This window comes from Rhamphochromis sp. 'chilingali' (genome assembly GCF_963969265.1).
Source record: "Rhamphochromis sp. 'chilingali' genome assembly, chromosome: 18".
Classification (NCBI taxonomy): Eukaryota; Metazoa; Chordata; class Actinopteri; order Cichliformes; family Cichlidae; genus Rhamphochromis; species Rhamphochromis sp. 'chilingali'.
This window is the reverse complement of record NC_137945.1, coordinates 26,454,670-26,478,229: the sequence shown is the minus strand read 5'-3', so window position 1 is coordinate 26,478,229 and position 23,560 is coordinate 26,454,670. Positions and strand designations below refer to the sequence as shown.

Genomic DNA, 23,560 nt, shown 5'->3' with positions numbered 1-23,560 from the left:
GGTGCTTCACATTTCAAATGGATAATGACGCAAAACAAACTGTAAAAGCAACTCAGTTTCTCAAAGCAAAGAAATGGGTTATTTTTTAACATCCAAGTCAGTCACCTGATCTCAAGCAACAAGCAGCATGCAGCAACTGAAGATGACTGCAGTGAAGGCCTGGCAGAGCATCTCAGTGGAGGAAACGCAGCATTCGGTGATGTCCATGAGTTGTGGACTCCAGTCACCTGCCTCACAGGACTTTCATCCAAGTTTTCAAACAACGCCTAAGTTGAGATGTATGTTAGTTTGTTAAATTACTGTTGGACCAAATCCCTTAAAGACCAAAATTAAATTTTTGTCATGTAGAAATAATCCCAACAGATTCTTTAAGTCACATCAGTGTCATTTCCAAACCTTGTTTTATTTTTCTCCTCTGTATATAATGCCCCAAAGTCACAGGACACACACAAAAAAAGAATGAAAACATGAATCAATGCGGGGGTTTATTCACTTATTTATTTGTATCTCATAAATCATTCTCTCTCTATTGAAAATGGGTGAAAGCAGATTAAAAATGAAACTTCTATACACATCTTCTCCAGTAAAGGGGCATTCTGTACAGTGTAGTTTGTGTTTACAGTGTGTATCTACACGCGATATGTTACAAGTTTGGATGCATTTCAGATCGCCTAAACCGCAGCAACTTCCCCGCTGCATTAAGTTGATATACAGCATCGTTACTCAACTCTACTTTGTTTCCGATATTCACGTGATACTTCGGCGAGTTACTGGCTGTGATGAAGGCGATCTGAAACGTCCATCTACTTCTGATAAGAACAAAGGCATCACAGATTTCCATCAATGGCGCGGCGGCTCTGTGTAAGTAATTATAATATTTAAGTACTTCATTTACTGTCTCTTTTTTACAATGAATATTCACATACAGTTGATTTTCTTTGATTAGAGGTTTCTGTTCAAAAGGAAGCACAGTTATGCAGTTTTAACGTCTCTTAAAAGTCGGCTCCTTTTGCTACAGAGCAATGCATCTCTTCATGTTGTTGTCCCTCGTTTCAGCGCTTCATCTCAGAGAGCCGAACAAGTTATATACACCACCGATCGTTTTACTAAATCACGAGCTCCTCAGAGGAATCAAAGTCTAAATCAGCTTGCTGCTGTTTGCAGTGGTCTTTAAATAAAACAAAATAAACAAACCCCACACACCAAAGATGAGGAGAACGGCCTGCCACTGGCTGAGTTATTTTCTTTTTTTTTTCCTGCATTTAGACCACTGACTGAGAGTAAGCACCAGAGTTGTCATTTACAAACAATGGAGTTTCAACATAACAGCGAGGCAGTTAAAGAAACAAAAAGGACCAGGGGAAATTGGGGGTGTAAAGATAAAAACACACAACAAAGCAGTGTGTCATCAGGCTGATGCTGCATTAGGGCCTAAGATGCTGAGGAGTTGCCACAAAAGATTATTTTTAATTTAAGGACATCAGTCTAAATACGGAGGTAAATAAATGAGATTGTATCATGTGGTTAAGACCCGAATGCTTGGGTCAGGTCGTCATTTTGTGTAGATGAAATGTAGTTGCCTTCTTGGGGTGCAACTGTTTTTTTGAACCTCACTGTGACACGACATGGACAAATCTGATTTATTTGTTGTGCATTATGTTGGTTAGGTGTGATGCCTGTCACTCAAGAACAACAATAATAACCGCCGTCCTCTGAAACATGACGGCTTTATAGCACACGCCAGTTTGAGATAACTCAAAGAGGCAGAAGAAAGCCAGCTAAGCAAACGCGCTCTTTTTAAGTGAATCTGTGCTTGTATGAAGCTGGCAAGAAAAATGGCATCAGTGTGATGTAAGGGTGGGGTGGGGGGGTGACTGAGAATGTCAATGCAGGATGTAAACAGACAGCGCCAACAACAGTCTGAGAGGAAATCATAGGAGAGCCCTCATTACAGAGGTGACTGCACCTACGATGGTCTGTAGGGGGCACATGTGTGCTTTACACCAAGACAAAAGCCTTGAACTCTTTCCCTCTACAGCGAGTGCGTCTGGTTCTGTTAGGATCTGACAATTTGCTGACATGACTGACTCAGTTTGTAATTGATTTAAAACACTGACAGCCAGCTGTGCTAGCAGCTGCACTTATGGTGTTAATTTGAAAATCCCAGGTGACTTCCTTCTTGGGTTATTTCATTCATAAGATTTTCAGAAAACTTGACCTCTGATGTTGACTTTGAGGTAGAAGTCACTGAGATTCGAAGTCAAATTAATACCATTAAGTATCAATTTGAAATCTTAGGCCTCTGGCTCTGACTTCCCCTCTGACTGTATATTTTTACTGTTATATTATTACATTTAAATCAGATGGATTACCTATTTTAATTGCTATTAACACTAAGACCTGAGTGGCTTCATGTCTATGTGTCAGATTCTTTTATGATGAATGAAACATGACACATTAAAGAACCTCGAACGCGAGGTCAAAGTCACCAAGATTTGAACTTGTCCGAGGTTTATAGTAGATACACGTAGGGTATAAATTTGAAAATCCTAGGTCACCTCACTCTCATGTTCAAAGTTGGGTGTGACTTTTCCCACCTGGTGGGGTGACAACAATACCTCATCAAGGTCACTGAGATTTGAACTCATCTGAGGATTGTAGATGATCCTAGACGACATCTTTCACAGGTTTTCAGAAAACCTGACCTCTCGAGTTTGAATTTCAGTGACCTTGACTTATCAGCCTTTTACAGCTGAGGGCTAAAAATGTTCAGTTACAAAAACAAATCTGGCTGGAGAGGAATGACAATGGGAGGGGCTGAGGGTGGAAATGTGGAGATTTTGGCCAACACAGAGGACCTGGAATAGCAAGCGTCTTGCGGAAAAACTCTAAGAACTGGTGGCCCAATATCTTTAAAGACACTTTATTCTCCTTTAGTTTGACACCTGTCTGTAGCTCATTATTTAGGTTAGAGTAACCAGCTTTGCTCTTGTAGCTTCACAGTGTGCAAGCAGACTGCAGCATAGGCAATCTGCAACATCTCATGTGGGATCTCTAGCTTGAAACTTTAATCCATGAAGTTCCCTCCATCGTCACACTCACATGTGTGCGTTTAAAAAAAAAAAAAAAAAAAAAAAATCACTCTTTTGTTTCCCCAAACATGTTCTGTCTCTGGGCCGGTGCCCAGAATTTCATTGAGGGAAAAAAGCAAAAACACTAGAACAAAACAACACTGGGTGTTTCTGTGCTTCCAATCAGTCCAATTGCAGTGCTACATTTTTTTTTTTAATGGTAGCAATGAGCTTATTTAGAAACGGAGAGATCCATGCTAAAAACTATGTGTGCGGTGGAGGGTGGGCATAGCAGTCTTCTCATCTTTAGAGGCAGCATGCAAGTGCACCAAAATTGCAAAATTACTATGAGTCCGACAGGAGCAACAATTTCAGGCACCAGACCCCGATACTTCTACTCTAGCCTTTTAAAAGCCCTATAGAACTAGAGCTTTAAAAGGAGACTGCACTTTATAAAATCCTCTCAAAAACAATTTAAATGTCTTTTTAAAAGCCAGTCAGCAGTGGTGGAGGAAGTGTCAAAAACCCAAAAACCCAAAACTATCAGTGATTTCTGTTTTTGAACAAAGAGCAAAATGCTGTAACGCTTGCATATTTCATGAAGGTGTATTATATAGATATATATTTAGATATATAGGGACTGGGGGAAGAGGGCTGCAGCAACAATTATGCAGCAAATTAGGATTTGGTTTGAAATGACAAAATAGCTTATATACAGTGGTGGTTATCTTGTGCAATTTTTTTAAGTTTGTTTTTCTTGGCTGAATAAACAGCGATGGGAGAGGAAGGGAACTAGAAGAGGACTCCTCCCTCTATTCTTGGCCAAATCCTTCTGTTTCCTCGATGGCAAAGAGCAGCTTCTCTTTCAGCTGTTCGTAACTCTTGTAAGGAGGCAAGTCCAGACGGTTGAAACTGAAAAGACAAAAACGGAGACAAACAAACAAAGACATTTTTAAACTGTGTTTATCAGATCTGAAATAGGTTGGGAAAAAATCAATCCCATTACCCAAGAGTATAAAAGTCAGTCGATCCTGAGTGAAAGAGAGAGTGGGTCGTTCTAAAGACCTCACTGAGTTCCAGTGTGGTCCTCTAGCGTTATGTCACCATTGCAAGAAGCAAGCATGCAGTCACAGAGCAGGGTCGCCAAGTCACTGCTGACTCATTAACTGAGCTCCAAACCTCCTCTAGCTTTAACATCAGCACAAAAACATGGTTATGACTATACTTCGAATACAGCTGCTCTCACAGCTTCATCATTTGACACCTTTAAAGCACCGACTGGTTAACATAATGGAAGACAGGTAAAATGTCTTTTCAGTCTAGAAAACTGAATGAGACTCTCTCAGGCCTCTTCTATCCAATTCAAGATGTAAAACCTTTTCACCGGCCTGTCACTGGAGAGGATACTTAGGCAGGCTACCCAGAGATACTTGGGGATTTGTTTAATTTGTAAATAATTCTGCTGTTATTTTGAATATTCCTAACAAGCCTTCTTGTGTTTTCTGCTACTAGCTGGTTTGCTGGCCAGGTTGCTACTCTGGTGGTCCTTGATATCATTTATCCTGCAGTCAGACAGCCTGTGGGACTCCACCAAAACTGTACTAAAGTATACTGATGTAAAATTCTGTGCACAACATTACAAGACATAGTGGTCAAGTAGAGAGGTCAAAGGTCAAGCACTCACCACGTGTGGCTGCGAGGAAGCCACGTGTCTTTCCCCACCTTCTCAATGCAGAACTTCTGCGGTCCGTTACTTCCTGCAATGCAAAGGAGAAAGAGGCTTAAGAAAAAAAATGAAAGCATTAAGGAAATATAAATAGTATGTTTAGTAAGCATGCTCGTCTCTCACTGACCCATGAGCTCAGCAAAGCCGCCCAGAGGAAGCCTGCAGGTTCCAGTGACAAACTGCATGAGCCGTAGTCGCACCTCATTGTCGACCTCTTTTACCAGCTGCAGGGAAGGAAATGACGCCAGAACATTCATCACTGACTTTCTACGACTCGTCAAGGACCTTCATCCACGTAGGTTATACGGGGAATTTACGGCAATATGAGACACATTAAGAAAAAAAAACAAACGCTATTTCTTGAAGTTCAATTATTTTATCAAATCCTGCACTAAGAGCTTGTTTTACTGCTACTTGGAGGGAAAGAAAGCACAAACTGAGCAAACAGAACAAACTGTGAGGCTGTGCATTTCTGTACCTGCCAGAACCAGATGATCTGTTTGCTGTTCCTGGTGTAGTGACGATACACAGTGTTTCTCTGCCAGTCCTGCAAGTCTACTTCCTGCATGCCACACAGCATCACCTGGTTTAAACACATACACACAAACACAGAGGATATAAACCAACATCATTCCACTGTAGTTGTGTATGCTTTGATTTCCAGGTTTAATTCAAACAAAAATAATTCTGTGGCATGTAGTAAGTTGGTTATTAAATTATTATTAGGTACAAGTTAGTATTACATTTAAACAGACAACGGAAGTCATTAAAATAGATCAAAAATGGTGCTCACCTCAAGCTCCTTTTCATCAAAGTACTGGAGCCACTGAAGTGGAACCACCTCATTGAAGCCGTCGAGAAAAGCTTTGGTTTGACCTTCCACCCCACGAGAGAACCTCCACTCTGCCATTAGACTGCAAGCCAAACAGTACAAATCTTCTTTAATATGTACTTTAAATGATATTCAGAGGTGAGTTTTTTTTTGATAAAACAAAGACTGTGAACCTGATGTACTCCTCCTTGTTCTCTTCAGTGACTTGGATGTTGGCACCATTGGGTTTGAGGTCATGAGAGGTGATCTTCCCCAAGATCTCCATGTCCACGGAGAAGAACATCTCCAGACCGCATTCCTCGATGTTGTTGTCCCTGAGGAAAGACTCAGATGTTGCCAAAGTACAACCAATTTTTAACACATCACGGAGACGCACAGGGAACTGTGTTTGCTTCAAACGCTCTGGATTTTTATCTCTGAGATATTCTTAAGTTGACCTTTTTGTACGTGGATAGCCTTTGCTCTTTCCATACTTCTGCGGTAAAAGGGTTTTCTGACTTCTAATGCAGGAGGTTAAGTTTAGTTAAGAATGAGTAAAAAGCAAATAAAGCAGGGGCAAAGCTACTATAAATAACCCCATTACAAGATGTTGTCTGGCTTTCTTCACTGTCAGCCATTCCCAGCTTTTACTTTATTGTTAATTCAATCAAAACATGGTCTGCATTTTAGTTTCTTCAAAGCTGCCAACTTTTCCACCTAACTCTTTCATTCTTTTAAACAGCTGCGTTAGGTCACTGCTCTGTAATGCTGCACACCGCATGAACCAGCTGCAAAGCACACTGATTAATCAAACTGCATTTGTACTTGAAGATGTCATTGAGGAGAAACACTTGAAGACATACAGGTGAAACCGTACGAAAAAAACGTTCAAAACTAAGTTCAGTAGTTCTTGCTAATATAAGATTAGCGGAACAGGTCGTTTCCTGTATGAAAACAACATCCTGACAAAATGACCACGTTATTAAAAAGCCTAGTGAGCCAGAGATTAAATGGAAACCATCACAGGTGGTCAAGACACTTCCAAATTTTACAAAGCTTTCATAAAAGCTATTTTGAGGATTCAATATAAAACACAACATGTTTGTGAGCAGTGGGAAAGGGACAAATGTTTTCCTTGAGGTCTCTCACTTCTTTAAGTAGTTGATTTTATGGGGTGTTCTTAGCCAAATAAGTGGACAAAAACCAGAGTGTTGTATGTTATGCACTATAAAACCTACCGCAACATATAGTGGACTGCATAAATGAACCGACTTGACTCCAGGTGTCATTTACAGTGTGTTCATTGTACTCGGGACCAAAAACAAAACAATTATGCAGTTTTCCAATTATGCAATTATGCAGAGTCTTGACTCAGCAATAGTTTGAGAAATGATACAGATATATTTGATAAGCCTTATTTGTACACAGCATTCCAAGAGCAACACTTTGATATGACCTCCATTATAAATAAAGCCTAAATAAACTGCACAATTTGTTCTATCAACAAATTTGCTTGAAAAGCACCCAATAACAAAAGTTCCTTAATAACGGTCAAGAGACCTTGAAAGTTATTCTAAGCAAAGTCAAGCAAAGAGAAACTTTCTAAACAATCAAATTAAGAGTACACTCTGTGGCTCTTTAACCAAAAGTCAACTCAGTAATAAGTGCAGTGAAATTAATTTTCTAGCCATGCCCTCTTCTCAAATGAATACAATATGGTAGGACTAACACATGAGAGATCGATTACCTGATCCATATGAGTGAGTTGTAGAACTCTGGGTCAATGGACTCAAGGTCTTTGAGTATTAGCTTCTTGTTCAGCATGCGTTTGTAGAAAGGCAGAGAGAAGCCTGTGTCAATGAACTTGCCATGGAAAAGTGCCTGTGGGTAATCAAGAGGAGATAAGGTTCTTTAACTGCTGGTCAATCAGAAAGCATCAAGATAAAGAGATTGCAGACAGTCTCACAGTGTAATTGCATATTAACAAAATAAGTAAATATTGGGAAGTGTAAAACAACACTGAACACTTTTTCTCTTGAGCTCTTATGATTTTGAAATAACTTTATCCAAAATATGACTTGTCTTAAAAAAAAGACTGGATGTGAGACACTGGTTGACAAATCATGTGTAATCTACTGTAACACAACCATCTGTGTTGTCATGATGGTTTTAATGTGTGCGAGAATCAAGTGAATGTACCATTGCAATAAAGCGGCCTATGAAGCAGAAGTAGGAGAGGTGGTCGGGGTTGATGGCTGACGCTGGGTTGATCTGCAGACAATAGTTGCTTTTTCCAGCGTATTCAAACAGACAGTACATGGGGTTCAGCACTTCATGGGACAACAAGAAGAACCACTCTCTGAAGAGAAGAAGGAGATGGAGGGCCATGAGCTGCACATTTTCATTTACTCTTTATACACAAATATTCTTTGGAATTCTTTAAAGTTAAAATTATATTTCAGTGTCTTTATTACCGGGCCAGGCCACCGTAATCCAGACCCTCCTCGCCTCTGAAGATGACGTACAATCGCCTCCTCAAGTCGTAAGGCTTCAGGGCCATAATCTAAGAGACAGTTAGCACACACACAACATCAGCAAGTGATGAGTGCACAGTTGTGAATACAGATTGTACAAAAATAAATAAAGAACGCTTGGTCGTTAAAGTATAACACAAAGTCTGTTCAACTTCAGGGATATCATTGTGCCCAGCTAGGAAGCAGCAGTCACTGTGAATCCATTTTAGCTGCTTTGTGCAAATCAAAGTGACAACGGGTGCACTTGAAAGACAACCCCCAAAACAGACCCCCAGTCAGTCAGAGGGATAAGGAGAGAGTAATGGTTCACGGGGCACTGCCTGCAAACCCACTTAGTGTTTGGGGGTTGTCTTAATTCCACTACACCCATTGTCACTTTGCACCAAAGCAGATTTTCAAATATTTTCTTGTAAAACAACGGGGGGCCTAGCAAAAAAAGTTTGGGAACCACTGCACGAAGGTACTACCTTATGCTGTAAACATCATCTTAAACACAAAGATGACAAAAGGAAAAGGACGCACTTACTTGCTGAAAGGAGTCTTCAAACAGTGTCTGCCTGGAGACGGTGATCTTCACATGGCTTGGGAGAGCATTAGACTGAGTGGAGACAAGAACAAAAAAGGTATTAGAGTGGGATTAGGAAATTGGAAGATCAAGTTAATCTCTCACCGTCTTTAATTCGTTAAGTGAGAGGAAACACAAACCTGGCACAAGTAGCGGAAATGGGCAAGCTTCCATCGAAAGCTGCGCTCGTATGCAATCTGAGGGCCTTTGGTGCTGAGGAGAAAAGAAGATTTAGAAAATGTGTTCAAGGGGGCCGAATACTTTTGTGAGCCACTGTAAATAGTTACATCCATTTATGTTTTTCAGTGTTTGCCCTGCATGGAAAATGTGCTCTAGGCATACATTTGGAGTTCAAAAAGAAATTACAAGGTTTCCTCAAAGGCCCGGTGTGAAATAAAACCATAAAACTGAACACCAGTGGGAAGTGCTTCTTTTGAATCCACATCCTGTTTTCTTCTTACCCAGCTTAATGCTATATGTACAGCATATCAGCTAAATTAAATCTCAAAATAACTCCAGCTGGCCTCATTAAACATGGCCCCTTAAACTTTACATAAGCACCTAAAGATGCAGGTCTTCAGACACCTGGTGCATAAATTGATTTGAAAGGTGTTCTTACACAGAAGACTTTCCAGTGCGGGGGTCGCTGAAAGTTGTGGTTCGGGTGTTGTGATCCACGAAGTAGCGAACCCCTTCCCTTGTGTACCGGATCTCCCAACCTTCAGGCAGAGGATCCTCATTCTGTAGCCTGCAGGCACACAGACAAAGTGTTATGTAGGTTTGTAGCTGCTGAACACAGACATTACCTACAAGGACAAAGTCCAAATTGAAAATATCTGGCAGCACTTTACTTCACTACTAAAGAGTAATAGAAAACAAGTTAGCATAAACCAAAGGCAAAACAATAAAATGTAATAAAATGTTAATATTCCTTTTAAAGAGTCAAACTCTAAACCATCAAATGAACAGCAGAAAGTTTTGTGTTTAAACCTTTTCAGCTATTTACTTTACTGCACTGAATCAAATTATAATGGCTAATTTAACTGAATTCCTTTGGGTTTCCTTGTTTTTTTGCTCAACTTTATTGGCTGAAGAACATACTGGTTCTGCAAAACCTGCCATGGTTATAGTACATTAAGATTAGATGAAGACACACAGGGAGTTGTAGCTTCTCGCAGCTTTAAAAATAAATTTAGCAGGTTTCATGACAGAAAAATAAGGAAACGAGAGGGTTCCAGGTACTGACAGTAAAGTAGGTCAAGATTGCAATAGTTTGATCTGTCCCATCTGACCATACACTCCTGCATGCTGTTCAAGAAAAATGGTGAAGTTACTGTGTGGCTACTAGTAAAGTTAACACAAAGTAGTAGAGCTGGGCGATATGAGATTTTTTCATATCACGATATGTTTTTTTCATTTCAGGCGATAACGATATCTATCACGATATAAGCCAAATAACTATATTTGTAAGATTTAAATGTGCCGTTGCTCACAAGTAAAATGTGAAATAATCAGCAGCTTGTTTTTATTTAAATATTTATTTCCCATAATAAGTTCAACAGGGTAGATGTACTTAAGGAACATGAGACTTTTTCAGATAAATAAAGGCAAATATTGCAAACTACACAAAAGGCAGCCGCTAAAGCGTTTAAGTTTCAAAATAGAACAAACGAAACAGACTAAATTGTCAATTCCACTTAGAAACAAAATATTAATTCTAAAAATAAATCTTAGCTTGTTTTACAGAAGAACAGACAAAATTGACTAACTTTTGTCAATATCAAATAAACTGAGAACTAAAAGGAAATTCTCAATCTCTCCTTGTTGTATAGCTGAGCTTTTCAAACAGTTTTAACAGTTACTTTAGTCTGACAAAAGCCGAATGACGAATTAGCGCTTCCAGTCAGAGACTGAGGCTACGTCCACACGTACACGGGTATTTTTGAAAACGGAGATTTTCCGTTTTCGTTTTAAAAAATAATCCCGTCCACACATAAAGGCAGAAATGAAGGAAAACGCTGCTATGAACATGCCAAAGCAGCAGGTGGCGCTAGATTCCTAACCGTGCAGAAATGTTGGCCAATCAGAAGTCTAGAAGCCTCGGTGGGAAAAAGTAAACAAAGCTGGGGCATAGAAGCAGACCCGAGTCGTATGTGTGGAGGGACAGTAACTGTGTGTATATGTAAGCATTTAAACACTGCAGAGAGTAGAATTAACAGTATTGTAGAAATTCATTTCACCGAAACAATAACGTGGCGCACAGTGTGACGCATGCACCAGTTTATTGTATTTCCAGACTTGCTTTCGGCACAATTTACAGTGCACGCTACTCTGTTTTTTGTCAGACTTGAAATAGCCGAAATACCTTCACACTACGGAACTTCTATGGCTCTTCCGTTCGACAATCTCTCCGGCATTGGAACCATCATCTGTTTTCTCTTCGGTCACGCTCGGTTGATTTTTCTAGTCGGCACACTCATTTCCTCCATTACGCGCTGGCTCTAGGTCTATCGCGATAGCTTAATTTCTCTATCGAGTAAAAGTTATATCGCGATACATATCGTTATCGTTCTATCGCCCAGCTCTACAAAGTAGCACCGCACAGTGAAGTTAATGGTTTACATCCAAAAGGCCACACTGGCAGAGTTTGTCTGTAGTGTTTTTCTGCCACTCACCCTTGGGTTCGAGGGTCTTCCCACTGTGTTGTCTTTGTGTTATGGTTGACAAAGTACACTCGATCATTGGAGTCAACACGCCTCTCTGAAATTTATTCAAATAAACACAAGAAATCTGTAGCGTAGCAACAGACATAAGAGACACTTGGTCCTACATATCAGTACACAGAAAAAGCTGTTAATTAATGAATCCTTTTAATCATTAAGCAGAGCAGAATGCTGACATTTAACTTTAAAACATATTGGGGATATATATTCAGAATATGCATATACTATACGTATATCAGAATCTGGCATAGAAATAGGTCATATGTACAGCCCTTTGCAAAAGTTTTGGTAACACTAAATGCGTTTTCCCCCTTTCTTTTCTTTATTGTTGTTATATTATTTTAACAGGTTCAAAATAAAGCCACACAATACAATCCAGCATAAAACACCAAAGGGGAGGAGACTGATTGGTCCAAACGTATTCTGCACTATAACAAAGACCGAAAACATGCATCCATTTTTCCTGACCAACTATCCAGCAACAAAACAAACAAGGACCTGTGAGCAATGGTGTGACCTCTAAAGGACTCTAGCAAGAACAGAAGGAACAATCTACCTTCCAGGTGTGTTGTTCCCTCTCTGCACGTGTAGAAACCTAGCACGATTGCTTACCTTATTAAGAACTGCTGATGTACTCCTAGCTCCACTTTTTAAGTATAGAACACAAAGTACTGACACCAGAAAAAGCAAGCACAGCTTTTAGAGAAAAATGAATGTCAACTCACCCCAACCAGGAGGCAGTGGGCCAAGAGGATCATTTTCAGCAGACATCATGGATGCCTGCAAACAAGGGATACACAGATGGACACTCATTGGGGAAACACCAGGAAGGTGCAAATCTAGTCACAAAAGCCCCAAAAGCAAAATAAATAAAAAATAAAAAATAAATTGTTCAAAAACTATTTGTCGAATAGTACTTGATGTGAAGTGGTCTTTGTAGCTGCCTACTGGTAGAAGCTTAACACCTACTTGCCTTTTTATTTATGCTGTAAACTAATCATGAAGATGTGAAGACGACATCACTGATAAAAGACCGCCTCTCATATATTAAGTTCTGTTTCTCACCTTTGGGCTAAATGAGCTGGGCTGGGTGCCAACAGTATATTTAGTAAGTGGGTTTACAAAACAAAAGTCCCGAGACAACGAGACGAGATTAAGGGTGGAAAGAAAAATGACCATCAACAGCTGGTCCTTTGAATGTCTGAGCTCATCATGATGATAAGACTGACGACAACCTGTTTACTGAGGCGGCTACGGGAGATTGTAAAATTGGTGGTGAAAATGACTGAAACCACAGCTGAGTTAATCTCTAAGCTCTGTATTTTTACAAATGAAATTTGATGAGATTCATTCTACTGGATGAAAATCATTTTGGAAAAAACGAAAGTTGGCTTAAACTTGGTAACATATTTCTACATTCATGCTAGAGCTAATCTAAAGTGGTCAGAGACACTGATGTCTGCCATTTTCTGTAGTGCTGGATAAGTAACAAGCTGATAAACCCTGAAAGCTGTGTGTATCCACTTAGTCTGCTGAGTCAGTAATGCACAGATTACATAGAGTGAAAGATCAAAGGACGGCAGATAGTAGGGCTGCACGATTTTGCATAAAATGAGAATCACGATTTTTTGGCTTAGAATTGAGATCACGATTCTCTCACGATTTTCTTTTCCAGTATAAATATTTATTGTATACAGTATAAATTCCAGTATAATTATTCCAGTATACAGTATAAATTCCAGTATAAATTCCAGTATAAATATTTATTGCACTTATTAACTGCACATCAACTTCGTAACAGTTGAGACTGAACATAAAAACAATAAATAAACATAAAAACAACAAATGTCTCACGTTTTGTTGTTGCCGCAAAATGTTGAACTGCTTGAAATTCCGTCTCCACCTTTGCTCGACGCTGCGTGTATAGAGCAGGTAGTGCAACAATAGAAAAATAGTTGCGGGACGGCACTGTGTAGCGTTTGTCTAGGGTGTTGCTGGGAGCCATATCTTTGGTCAGGTGATAAGTGATAGCCTCCGTAATTTCTTTGTGCCTGCGGGAGTTCGACGGGTGTAGGGAAGCGCTGTATAAGGTTCCCGTTATTGATGTTTGGGTGGTTGACCGGAACGGATTTTCTCCTGTCACTTTCTCGTCATCCCTGACGTGCTCTCCGTTGTTTTTTCCCTGCTAATTTTAGCATCACACGGCACAGCTTCTGTATCACGTGGTATAAGGCTCCGCCCTTGTCATTTGTTGAGCAGGAAGAGTGAGCGCTTGTTTTCATGCAGAGTACGTCCCAGATCAAAATGCGGTACAATCGTCGTCTTTTTTTTTTTTTTTTTAATTTTTTTATTAAATCGTTGTCATTTGGAAATGAGATCGCACATAAGTATGAATCGAGATCGCGATTTTCTAACGATTAATCGTGCAGCCCTAGCAGATAGCAGCATTTCAGTCAGCAAAATGTGGTTTTTGCTCTGAGTTTATTTACAGGGCACTTGTTATAAAAACAAGTGAAAAGAGTGCAAATTTTTCAGTCATTAGGGCTTCAGGGCTTCTTTTTGATGAGGACCTTGACTTCTAAAAGAAAAAGGGATATGGCTTGGTCTACATACTAATAATAATGCAATCAAAATAACACTATTTTAGATTGTATTAGAGCCTCTCTTTTAAATGGGCAGCATGTAAGTTACTTATTTATATGTATAAATATGAAAACAAGTAATTAGGCAGAAGAGCGAGTGTGGTGATGTGTCTTACAGAGTAGAGGTATCTCTGGTTAAACTGGTGCATAGCTCCCTGCAGCTGGCTGCGCTGGCTCTGCCACTGCTCAAAATTGCGCACCGATTCCATAGTGGGACGCTGCCATGTGGTGGTGCGGGTGTTGTGGTCCACATAATAGATCCTACCCCGGTCATCCACTCGACGTTCCCAACTGGTAGAAGGAATGAGATGGGATGGTAAAAATAGAGAAATACACATGAAAGTACATTTCAATGCCAGAAACTGACATGTAGGTGATTAAACAAAAAGACTGAAATAACTACTTACACCTGCAAACAACAAAAGTAAATATAGAAAGAAGGTGCTGTATTCTGGACTATAGGAGAACATGGAGTATTTACATTCAATTCACAGCTAGTTGCTAGCCCGTATAGACCTGCACTATAATATTTTGGTGGATCCCAGAATGCAAAGCATACGTGTCTAAGGGAATTTTGTTGGCCCAGACTTGCAACGTGCATCTGGTAGTTGGTTTGGATCAAGGTTGGATCATGCTCACAACGTAAATGCACTGCTCTGGAGTTCATTTGGAACTGTTGTTTCAGTCTGCCCCTGAGTGCTTATTGTGTTCATGTTTGATTTAAACAGACTAAACACACCAAGTGTGACAACAACATAAGACAAAGGTGAGACCCTCACCCTGGTGGTAGCGGCTGTGGTCTTTCCCAAGTAGTCGTCCTGGTGTTGTGGTCTACATAGTACGTTCTCCCGTGTGGGTCTTTTCTCTGCTCCCACCTAAAAGATGCAAAATTAAACAACAAACAAAGGATGAAAAATTTGGTCAACGTCACTCTACTGTTGTCATATTTGTGTGCGCACTGGTGTTTAGGTAATTTGAAAACAGAAATAAATCAAAATAAATACAGTAATACTGATCAGTAAATGAGAAGCAGGGGTTGTTTTTGTGTTTTTTTTTTACCCTGGTGGAAGAGGATCTGAGGCTCCAGTATTGGGGACCTGCTGCCTGGGCTTGGCCCCATCTGTAGTTACTGTTGCACTGCTACTATTACTACCACCTCCACTTCCTGAAGCATTTGTTTCAGCAGGCGCCGGGGAGGATGACGACGAGGACGTGGTGACCCCCTGGTTTGGAGAGGTGAATGTGGAGGAAGAAGAGGATGCAGCAACGGCAGTGGCAGAATTAGCAGCAACAGAAGAGGTTGACGATGATGTGGAAGCAGGCGGGGGTTGAGATGTGCTATTTGGTGCTGTGTCAGAGTCTGGCAGGGCAGCATCCTGAATGCAGTCCTCGTGGTCACTTCCAGAGGGCAGCACATCACTTCTTGTCGCAGATGACTGCCCTTCAGCAGCATCACAGGACTCCCCATTGACTGCAGGCAAGTCACAATAAGACCGGAGTGCCGTTTACTTGTATAACTCAATCCATTGATGTCAGTAATGCCTCAATGCCTCAATAAATAAATACATAAATCAGTCTTTTAAGCTGTTGTCTGCAACAACCGACTTTTAGTGTAACAGTCTAGAAGTCTGCATATGTCCACAGAACATGGATAAAGTGATAGAAACCGGCTTATCAGCAAGGATCTCTGTGAAGGCAAATACATCTATTACGTTGGAATTTATGAGAACAAAATGAATGATAAGATTATTAATTGAACCCAAATTTTTAGAAGGTGAAAACTGTCTACTTGAGCTACTTTTCATGCACCAAAGTTAGCCTATGGAACTCTTACCAGGTACCAGTTTGGTATTCTGATAACCCCACACAGCCAGTTTCCATTTGCTCTAACTGTGTGTGTGTTCTTTATATGCAATGCCATTAAAAAATTTATATTCTGTCATGAATCTCAGCTCAATGTGGCCTGTCCTCCGAGTTTAAGTGCACTCTGCTTTCACTTCGCTTTTCTTTCCAAGGAGATTGGATAGAGGTGCTGAGAGCAGCAGAGATTAAAGGCTTCCCTTAATGTAATTACTCCTCTTCTCTACTCTTCACTAGGTTCACATCGACCATGGAGAGCATAAACCTGAGGTGGTTTGAGACCATCCAAGGCACTATAACATATAAATGTTACCAGGGTGCTCTAATAATATTCAGTCTTATCCAAATCAAGTTATTTTTTGTCTAAAATAAAAAACTAAAAACAAAACAAAAAACAACGATAAATGAGTTTTGTAATGTGTACTGTAAAGTAGACATTACAGCATGTGCAAACTCACCCATCCTACTCTCATTATCACTGTCTGAGGGTTGGTGGACAGGGGTGGAGTTGGTTGTGGAGTCTCCGTTGACGACATGACCAAGAGCAGGGCTGCAGGAGCTTGAAGGCACCTGACCATCCGCACCACTGGAGGCTGAACAGGAACCTGACCTTGGGCCCAAGTCTGTACCATTCACTGTGCTTGAAGATAAAATACAGGAGATTTCATCTTTTTATTTTTTAATTCAAATCTGAATTGCTCATGAGAACAAGCAACTGTGTGCTACTTCACTGCCTCCATGGCCATCGGATCTGAGTTATAACACTGAACTGATTGTTTTGTAGAGGAAAACAGGCTATAATAGGATAGTACGGTGATGTAATGAGTACAACTAAAGAGGCTCCTTTGTGAGCTGACAGAAAGAGACCATCGCAAAACCTGCTGTCAAGGCCAACCTTTGTCTTTGTGAGAGGTGGGTTCTCTGTGTGATTAGGAAAACCCAAAAGAGATGGCAAATACAGATAACTCACATTAATGAGTTTTTTTTACTAGTCAGCATATTTACAAGCCATAAAAGCTCTCCCTATAATTACGACTCAAAAGCTGTTAAGATGCTGTGCACAGGAAGTGATGCCAACAGATTTTCAAACACTGAGTCAAACCCAGGTGGACCTGCTTAAGGCGAGTTGATGTGATGCTGAGACAAAAGACAGGGTACCAATTACAAAAACAGAAAAACATGCACAGTTTGAAGACAACAATGCATCACAGGCCTACAGGCTTTATCATGTGGTTTGACAGGTTATAAAACCTGCTGCTGCTAGATCCACAGAAAGGTTCCTTTACTTGACCATTTAAAACTGGAAACACAAACTGAGGGGAAAGAACAAAGGAAATGCAACAAAACTTTAAATACAAGTGCGCTCATGCTCACAGGTGTACACACGGGTGCTCATAGACACAAACTGCACCCTTTTTGGCTCCTACCTGAACGCACACTGTGCGCTGTAAATCTTATGTGCTGCATAATAATATTTAATATTTACTGCTATATACACACACACACAGAGTATCACGATGGTGTTGTGTTTATTATATTGCTGTTTTTTTAATTTGCTTGTTTTCTCTCCCTCCCCCTCTCAACAGGTGATCCAGGTGATATGTATTTTTTGCCCCCCCCCCCCCTTTCTTTGCCCTTCATCAGTATTCCTCTTCCCCCTCCGTCTTTGTTTCCCTCCCTCTCCCCGGTCATGTCTGCCCCGTCTGTAACAACTGAAAATAAAATAAATATTAATAACAACAAAGGTCAATTAAATGGACCAATACGGTAAGGCAGGTATGGTCCACTTGGTAAAGTAATTCCGTTTGGCTTCTCTCTTTGCCTTCAGACAATAATTCTGATGGCAAAAGAACCAAACGGGACAGGCGGCAAAAAGAAGGAAACGCAACAAATCAAAGAGGAATAAACAGAAGACAGAAATCAAGGCACAGGCATTACAAAGGGAGAAAAAGGCCTCCTGTGTGAAACGATACAGATCACTTAACAGTAACAACAATAATTTAGAGCCAGGTTTTGCTGAGCACTGAAGGTTTTAAGTAAGTGAACTCACTGCAGGTGTTAACACAAAAACACTAAAATAATAACACAAAAATGTAGGTTGCATGGACACTATAAAAGAGAGCTGTAGCTAACTGTGACATCATCCACTGGTTTCTCAATTTCTGTTTTGAAGCCTTCAGAAGGTGTATTCATGATCGCCATCTTGGTTTAAGGAAAAAAACAAAACAAAACAAAACAACAAAAACAAAAACCCAGATGTGATGAGCAGGGGCGGGTCTAACTGTGAATCTACTTGCTTATCATTCACATGTCATTAGGCAATGAAGATGCCCTGGATAATGAATGCATTTTGAAATACTGCATGATCAAGATTTATTATTCAGCATATAAATGGATAAATAAATGACCGAGTCCATTAATATAGCAGGAAATTGTGTACATAGGTCACGACAGCAAGCCATTTTTCATAACATTCTGTAGGACTGGAAATGCGTTTGCCATCCCGACTACCTGGGCCCTATTTCAGGAAGCCGGTTTAGAGCAAAATCTGAGTAAGTATACCCTGAGTTAACGAAAACTCTGGGTTTTCGGTTTCACAAAGCGAGTTTAGATTAATTCTGAGCGAGTTACTATGACAACACACTCCGTGAAGCTAACCTGCCCCCTAGCAGGTTTACTTCAACTAACCCTAACTTTCTCCGCCTCTTTGTCGGAAACCTGACTGTAGGAAGTGTCAGACATGGCGTGTCCCTTCCTTGAAGAGCCAGTAGATGTTGAAGCCCAAATTCTCCGCAGAGCTCTCCGCCGGGAGAGAGTGATCAGAGCGCGTTTGGACATTTTATCATTTCCTGATGATTTCCTGTGTGAACGTTACCATTTTTCAGCACAATCTATAATTGATTTGAATAACATCCTCAGGCCTAATATTGCTCATGTGACACATCGCGGACATTCTCTCAGTTCTGTACATATTATTCGTATCGCACTTCGGTTTTTTGCAAACGGGAGCTTTCTGTATAATATTGGTGACGCTGAGCACGTTTCCAAGGCTACCGTCTGTCGGGCAGTCAGGAATGTTACAGTTGCACTGAAACGTCTCCTGTACTCGTTTGTGTTCCCCGGTCATAGACCCACAAGATTTATCAAAGAGGGATGCCACAAAATTGCAGGTATCAGGATGAACGAAACTTAATTCATGATGTGGTGATATTTGAACTACTACTTAAATTTTACATTTATTCTCACGGTTCCCAGGCGTGATTGGCTGTATAGATGGCACTCACATTCCAATCATTGCTCCTTCAGTAAATGAAGGAGACTATGTGAACAGGAAGTCTTTCCACAGCATTAATGTACAGGTACATAGTTCCCTGTAGCATTTCAAACTAACAAATTATTTCATTATAGTAATGGATGCTAATTTGTGTTCTCTGCACTGTGAAGATCATATGTGATGCTGCCAACATTATCACAAATGTGGAAGCCAACTGCTCAGCCTCTGTGAGTGGTGGTGGTGGAGGACCCCCACCTGTTTTTCAGGCCTCCGCTTTTTTTCTGTTGGCTATAACGGGTCACATTTGAGCATACAGAGTAAGCAAATATGTACTTGTAATGTGCTCAGATAATTTCAATAAGTGCTTACAGAAAGAAAATTAATGTAGCCTCTAACTGCAATTGATTTATATCGGACAAACAGACCAAGCACTATGGCTCATAATACAATTACACCTTACCTGTTTGGACTATATTTTTATATTTCATTTTTACTTGCTGCCAGGAACGTTTGGGGCCTGTTGGGTTGCACCTGCGCTCACATCACATCACAAAATAAAATGTATGAAATAAAAAATAAAATAAAATATAATAAAATAACGTGTTAAATGGGTGGAAATCCCTAGATCAATGTTTAAATTAACACTCATGCATTGACTCTGTCGGCCATGTTTTGCCATGCATGCTCCCTTTCTTTTGTAGCTGAGGCTGTGTTACTTTTGTCCCGCAAAATTTGCATGTTATCGCCCACCCCCGTGACATCACGCTCCAAAGCCCTATACTGCCATCAGAATTTCGGCCTCAAGCGCTGTAAAATACATTGACCGCGCCTTCTTTCCCTCCGTCTCCATGGTGACTCGCTTAATCTGTGCTCCACTAATCAGGGCTTTATGTATCCTCGTGCGCGCGCTTAACTTGGGGTTAAAGCAACTCCACGTTGATTGAACTACTTGTTATCAGCCTTTCTGAAACCGAACATTCCGAGTTGGACAGTTCGGGGTTACTCAACCCTGAGTATCGTTTTTCACTCTGAGTTTTCTAAACCGGCTTCCTGAAATAGGGCCCTGGTGACCAAGAGACAGAATTAAGCCACATTACCTTTACTTTTCCACCCAGAAGCTCCGTCCATGTTTTATACTGTCTAGGATGTTAAAGCAGCGGGTGACATGTCATATACGTCTATGCAAGAATCTCAGTTTATCTGCAACTAAAAATTCAATACAGTTTGCGAGACTGCTAACTACCTTTGTAAAACCACAATGAAGTTGGGTTTTTAATAGGTTCCAACTATTTAGTTATTCAAACACACAAACATTTTATGTTCACAACAATTTAGGGAAAATTTAATGTAGTAGCATTTAAAGTTCAAGCAAGCACTAAGGCACAGTTTCTTGTGGCATCTCAGAGCATCCTCACTTTGTTTATTAATGTTATGTAAAAATGATTTCAAAATGAGTCATTATTTTATGCTTATTCCTGTTTATACATTTCTTAAAAGGTTTAAAGGGGATTTGTTCACAGATTATTGTTTAGAGAGATGGATTCATGTGCATATATTTGCTGCTTTAACTGTCTTGCATTCAAGATGTGTGTTTAGGGTTTCAATGTTTAGGTAACAATGACATGGGGAAAATTATGTCTGCCCGCCACAATTGTCCTTCGGCTGGCCATGTTTGCAATCTGTCTGTGCACTTGCACATTTCTGGAACTCCCAGGAAGTGGAAACAGCTTTAAATATCCTACTGTTTGTGTCTTGCAGTCTTCTCAGTAGCTGCAATGCAGAGAGGAGCCAAGCAGCCACAACCCTCATAACCACCCCCCATCTGCTGTGAAGAGTATTTTTTTTTGTGGCTCTTCAATAGAAGCCAGTACAGCTCACTGAAGGGCACTTGTGACAGATAAGACTGGCACAAGCAGCTAGCGTGAGAAATTAAAACACAAAGGGGACGACGGTCTTAACTGAGAAGTAGCAAGACAGAGAAAGACAAGACACAGACCTCACGGGGCTAGCAAAAAACAGGACATGAGTATAAACAGCAATGGAAAAATATGGCTTCGTGTATTCCAGCACAACTTATTGCATTGAAACAAGGCTAACACACTTATCAGCCTGTTAGCATTCTTTAACTTGAGAATAAGCATGCTCCCTGGTTTGAAGCAGTAATTCTTAAGTAGATAGAAATTTGCTTTGCGCGGGGGGGGGAACTATGCGAGCGAACATAAAATGTCCCAAAAAGGGTTAGTTTGCCTTTTCAGTTTTACCTGCTGGCAGCCCTTGAGGATGAGGAAGATGAATCTCCGTTTTCATGGATGGCGTCACCATTCTGTTGGACCTCTGAAGATTTAAGAAACCAATGTTAGCCTAGAGATAACGGGATTATGTATGCTGGGAATTCATTCAACTCAATCTGTATGCACAATCCATTCACATACTGTTAATACAGATGAAAGACCCCTCCGCCCCTCCTCTCCCTTAGAAAAAGAAAAAAATAAAATAAATCACCCACCCCTGACATAAACACTGAGCTCACTGGAGCCATTTGGTGCATTGCCGTTGGTAAGTGGTGCCAGTTCCTCCTGGTTGGTGACAGTGAGTCCATCAAGGTACACAGTCAGCTCCCCCATGGGCACTGTCACCCCCTTCTGCTCCGCACTCAGCTTCAGCACTTCCTTCACATTCTCTACTGTGGATTCAAAGCAAGGACAGTATTAGAAACAGCAAATAATAATTACAAATAACGTTTAAAAAAAAAAAAAAAAAACCCTAAAATTACATGACACTATGCTTCTGCATCTTTGGAGGATATTATCGGGGTCATGCAACACATAGTACTAGTGAGCCTGATTTAAACAATCCATAATGAAGTGGTTTTCTGTTGGGTTTCTCCTGAATACAAACATTTTTTGAGCTGGGAAAAACCCTGTTTTGATGCTGTCCTAACCGTATATTTACTAAACAGTTAGACAAATTACAACCTACACTTTCCACATGTATCATTTGCTACTTTCTGCAACAAAAAAGTTACATTTTCTGTCATGGTCTTCCAAGGCTCGAGTGAGGTCCAGCGTGGCTTTGCCCAGCAGAGCATCTGCTTTCAGGGTGTGGTGGCTCCAAACTTTGAAATCCACCTGTGTGTTTGGAGTTACATTCCTAGAGAATCATAAACAAACACGCACAAAATATGTGTAATTCTTGAAATTCCCCCCAAAATCTTTTTAAACAATTCAAATAGATTTATGCTATCACAAAAAGGAAGAGCAGCAGTTAAAACTGTACTTTTAGTTTTTTAAAGTTAAAAAAACAAAAACAAAACTGGCAGTATTTTAATCTTCTTTTTACTCTAGGATGACTCAACTAAGGAATAAAAGGCTCTTATTGTTGAAACGCTCTGCAATACTCACACAGACTTATATTTCAAATACACTGAGATTTAAGAGCAACTCTAGAACTTTTATAAAGCATTTGTGTGTGAATCAGTGAATAAACTTATTGGTAAGGTGAGCAAAGGGAACACACTGAATTGATATGACATGTAACTATGATTCAACAGGTCCCCCTCTCAACAGTTATTCCCCACCTCAGGAAAGTATAACAACAAACAGAAAAAAATTTTTTTTGAAGCTTTGCATTCTTCTAGTTTCTCTATTTTTCAACACCTTCATCCCCTCAGAGCACCAATAACTTGTTATTTATCCTGGGTAACCAATGTACCAAGCACACATGATACCACTACCCTTTGATTTCCATCTTCAAAATGAACACTACACAGCACAGTAACTACATTTAGGTCTCTGAATATCAGCCTAAAGAAAAACACTGAATATTAAAGCCTTTGTGTAGCACCCATAACAGCTTGCAAAACATCCATTGTGTAAACACGAGACCACAAACAAGCAGCGCTCTGTCTTGTCAGCAATAATGACCCCATCAAGCCAATTAGCATTTTCAACGACATGCTTCTGACATATGGCTGAGCCAGTCGGAAGCCAGAGAGCTGCAAACGTCTGCCATGTTCAGGATGATGGCTCCATTAAAAAAACACCATTTACAGAACTTTTCTAGTCCAGTCTGACCACTCAAAGAACTGCGGGCTTTTAAATGATACAAAGAGTTTTGTATATTATCATACAACTTTTCCCTTAGTTTAATACTTGTAAAATCAGCCATCTGAGGGTTCTCCTGCTCTTATGATTGCCTAATAAGATTCAACAACCACTCTTGGATTAAATACTGTATAAGACTGCTGAACCAAACAAAAAACAAAGCACCACAGAAACTCTCTGTCAACAGCTTTTAATGTCAACACATAATACTGCAGAACAGCTTCTGGAAACGTCATACCTTTTTGCTTGTT

The 23,560-nt window shown here is 40.3% G+C and overlaps 1 protein-coding gene across 2 annotated transcripts in view; it reads right to left on the bottom strand.

The window, feature by feature from the left end:
* Positions 1–3,111: 3,111 nt before the first annotated feature.
* The window catches only part of wwp1 (WW domain containing E3 ubiquitin protein ligase 1), a 28,000-nt gene continuing 7,551 nt past the window's right edge, over positions 3,112–23,560 (bottom strand). For both annotated transcript variants that reach the window (XM_080864520.1, XM_080864519.1), the window contains 21 exons: positions 22,232–22,356; positions 21,713–21,889; positions 21,468–21,540; positions 16,391–16,572; positions 15,132–15,543; positions 14,852–14,947; positions 14,189–14,363; positions 12,156–12,210; positions 11,383–11,467; positions 9,327–9,455; positions 8,848–8,920; positions 8,669–8,740; positions 8,083–8,171; positions 7,808–7,967; positions 7,356–7,489; positions 5,803–5,943; positions 5,591–5,711; positions 5,276–5,380; positions 4,925–5,021; positions 4,756–4,828; positions 3,112–3,983 (listed from right to left, as the gene is read on the bottom strand). In XM_080864520.1, coding sequence (XP_080720646.1) covers positions 3,884–3,983; positions 4,756–4,828; positions 4,925–5,021; positions 5,276–5,380; positions 5,591–5,711; positions 5,803–5,943; positions 7,356–7,489; positions 7,808–7,967; positions 8,083–8,171; positions 8,669–8,740; positions 8,848–8,920; positions 9,327–9,455; positions 11,383–11,467; positions 12,156–12,210; positions 14,189–14,363; positions 14,852–14,947; positions 15,132–15,543; positions 16,391–16,572; positions 21,468–21,540; positions 21,713–21,889; positions 22,232–22,356 — 2,674 coding nt within the window. In that variant the 3' untranslated portion in view covers positions 3,112–3,883. The remainder of the gene's footprint in view (positions 3,984–4,755; positions 4,829–4,924; positions 5,022–5,275; positions 5,381–5,590; positions 5,712–5,802; positions 5,944–7,355; positions 7,490–7,807; positions 7,968–8,082; positions 8,172–8,668; positions 8,741–8,847; positions 8,921–9,326; positions 9,456–11,382; positions 11,468–12,155; positions 12,211–14,188; positions 14,364–14,851; positions 14,948–15,131; positions 15,544–16,390; positions 16,573–21,467; positions 21,541–21,712; positions 21,890–22,231; positions 22,357–23,560) is intronic.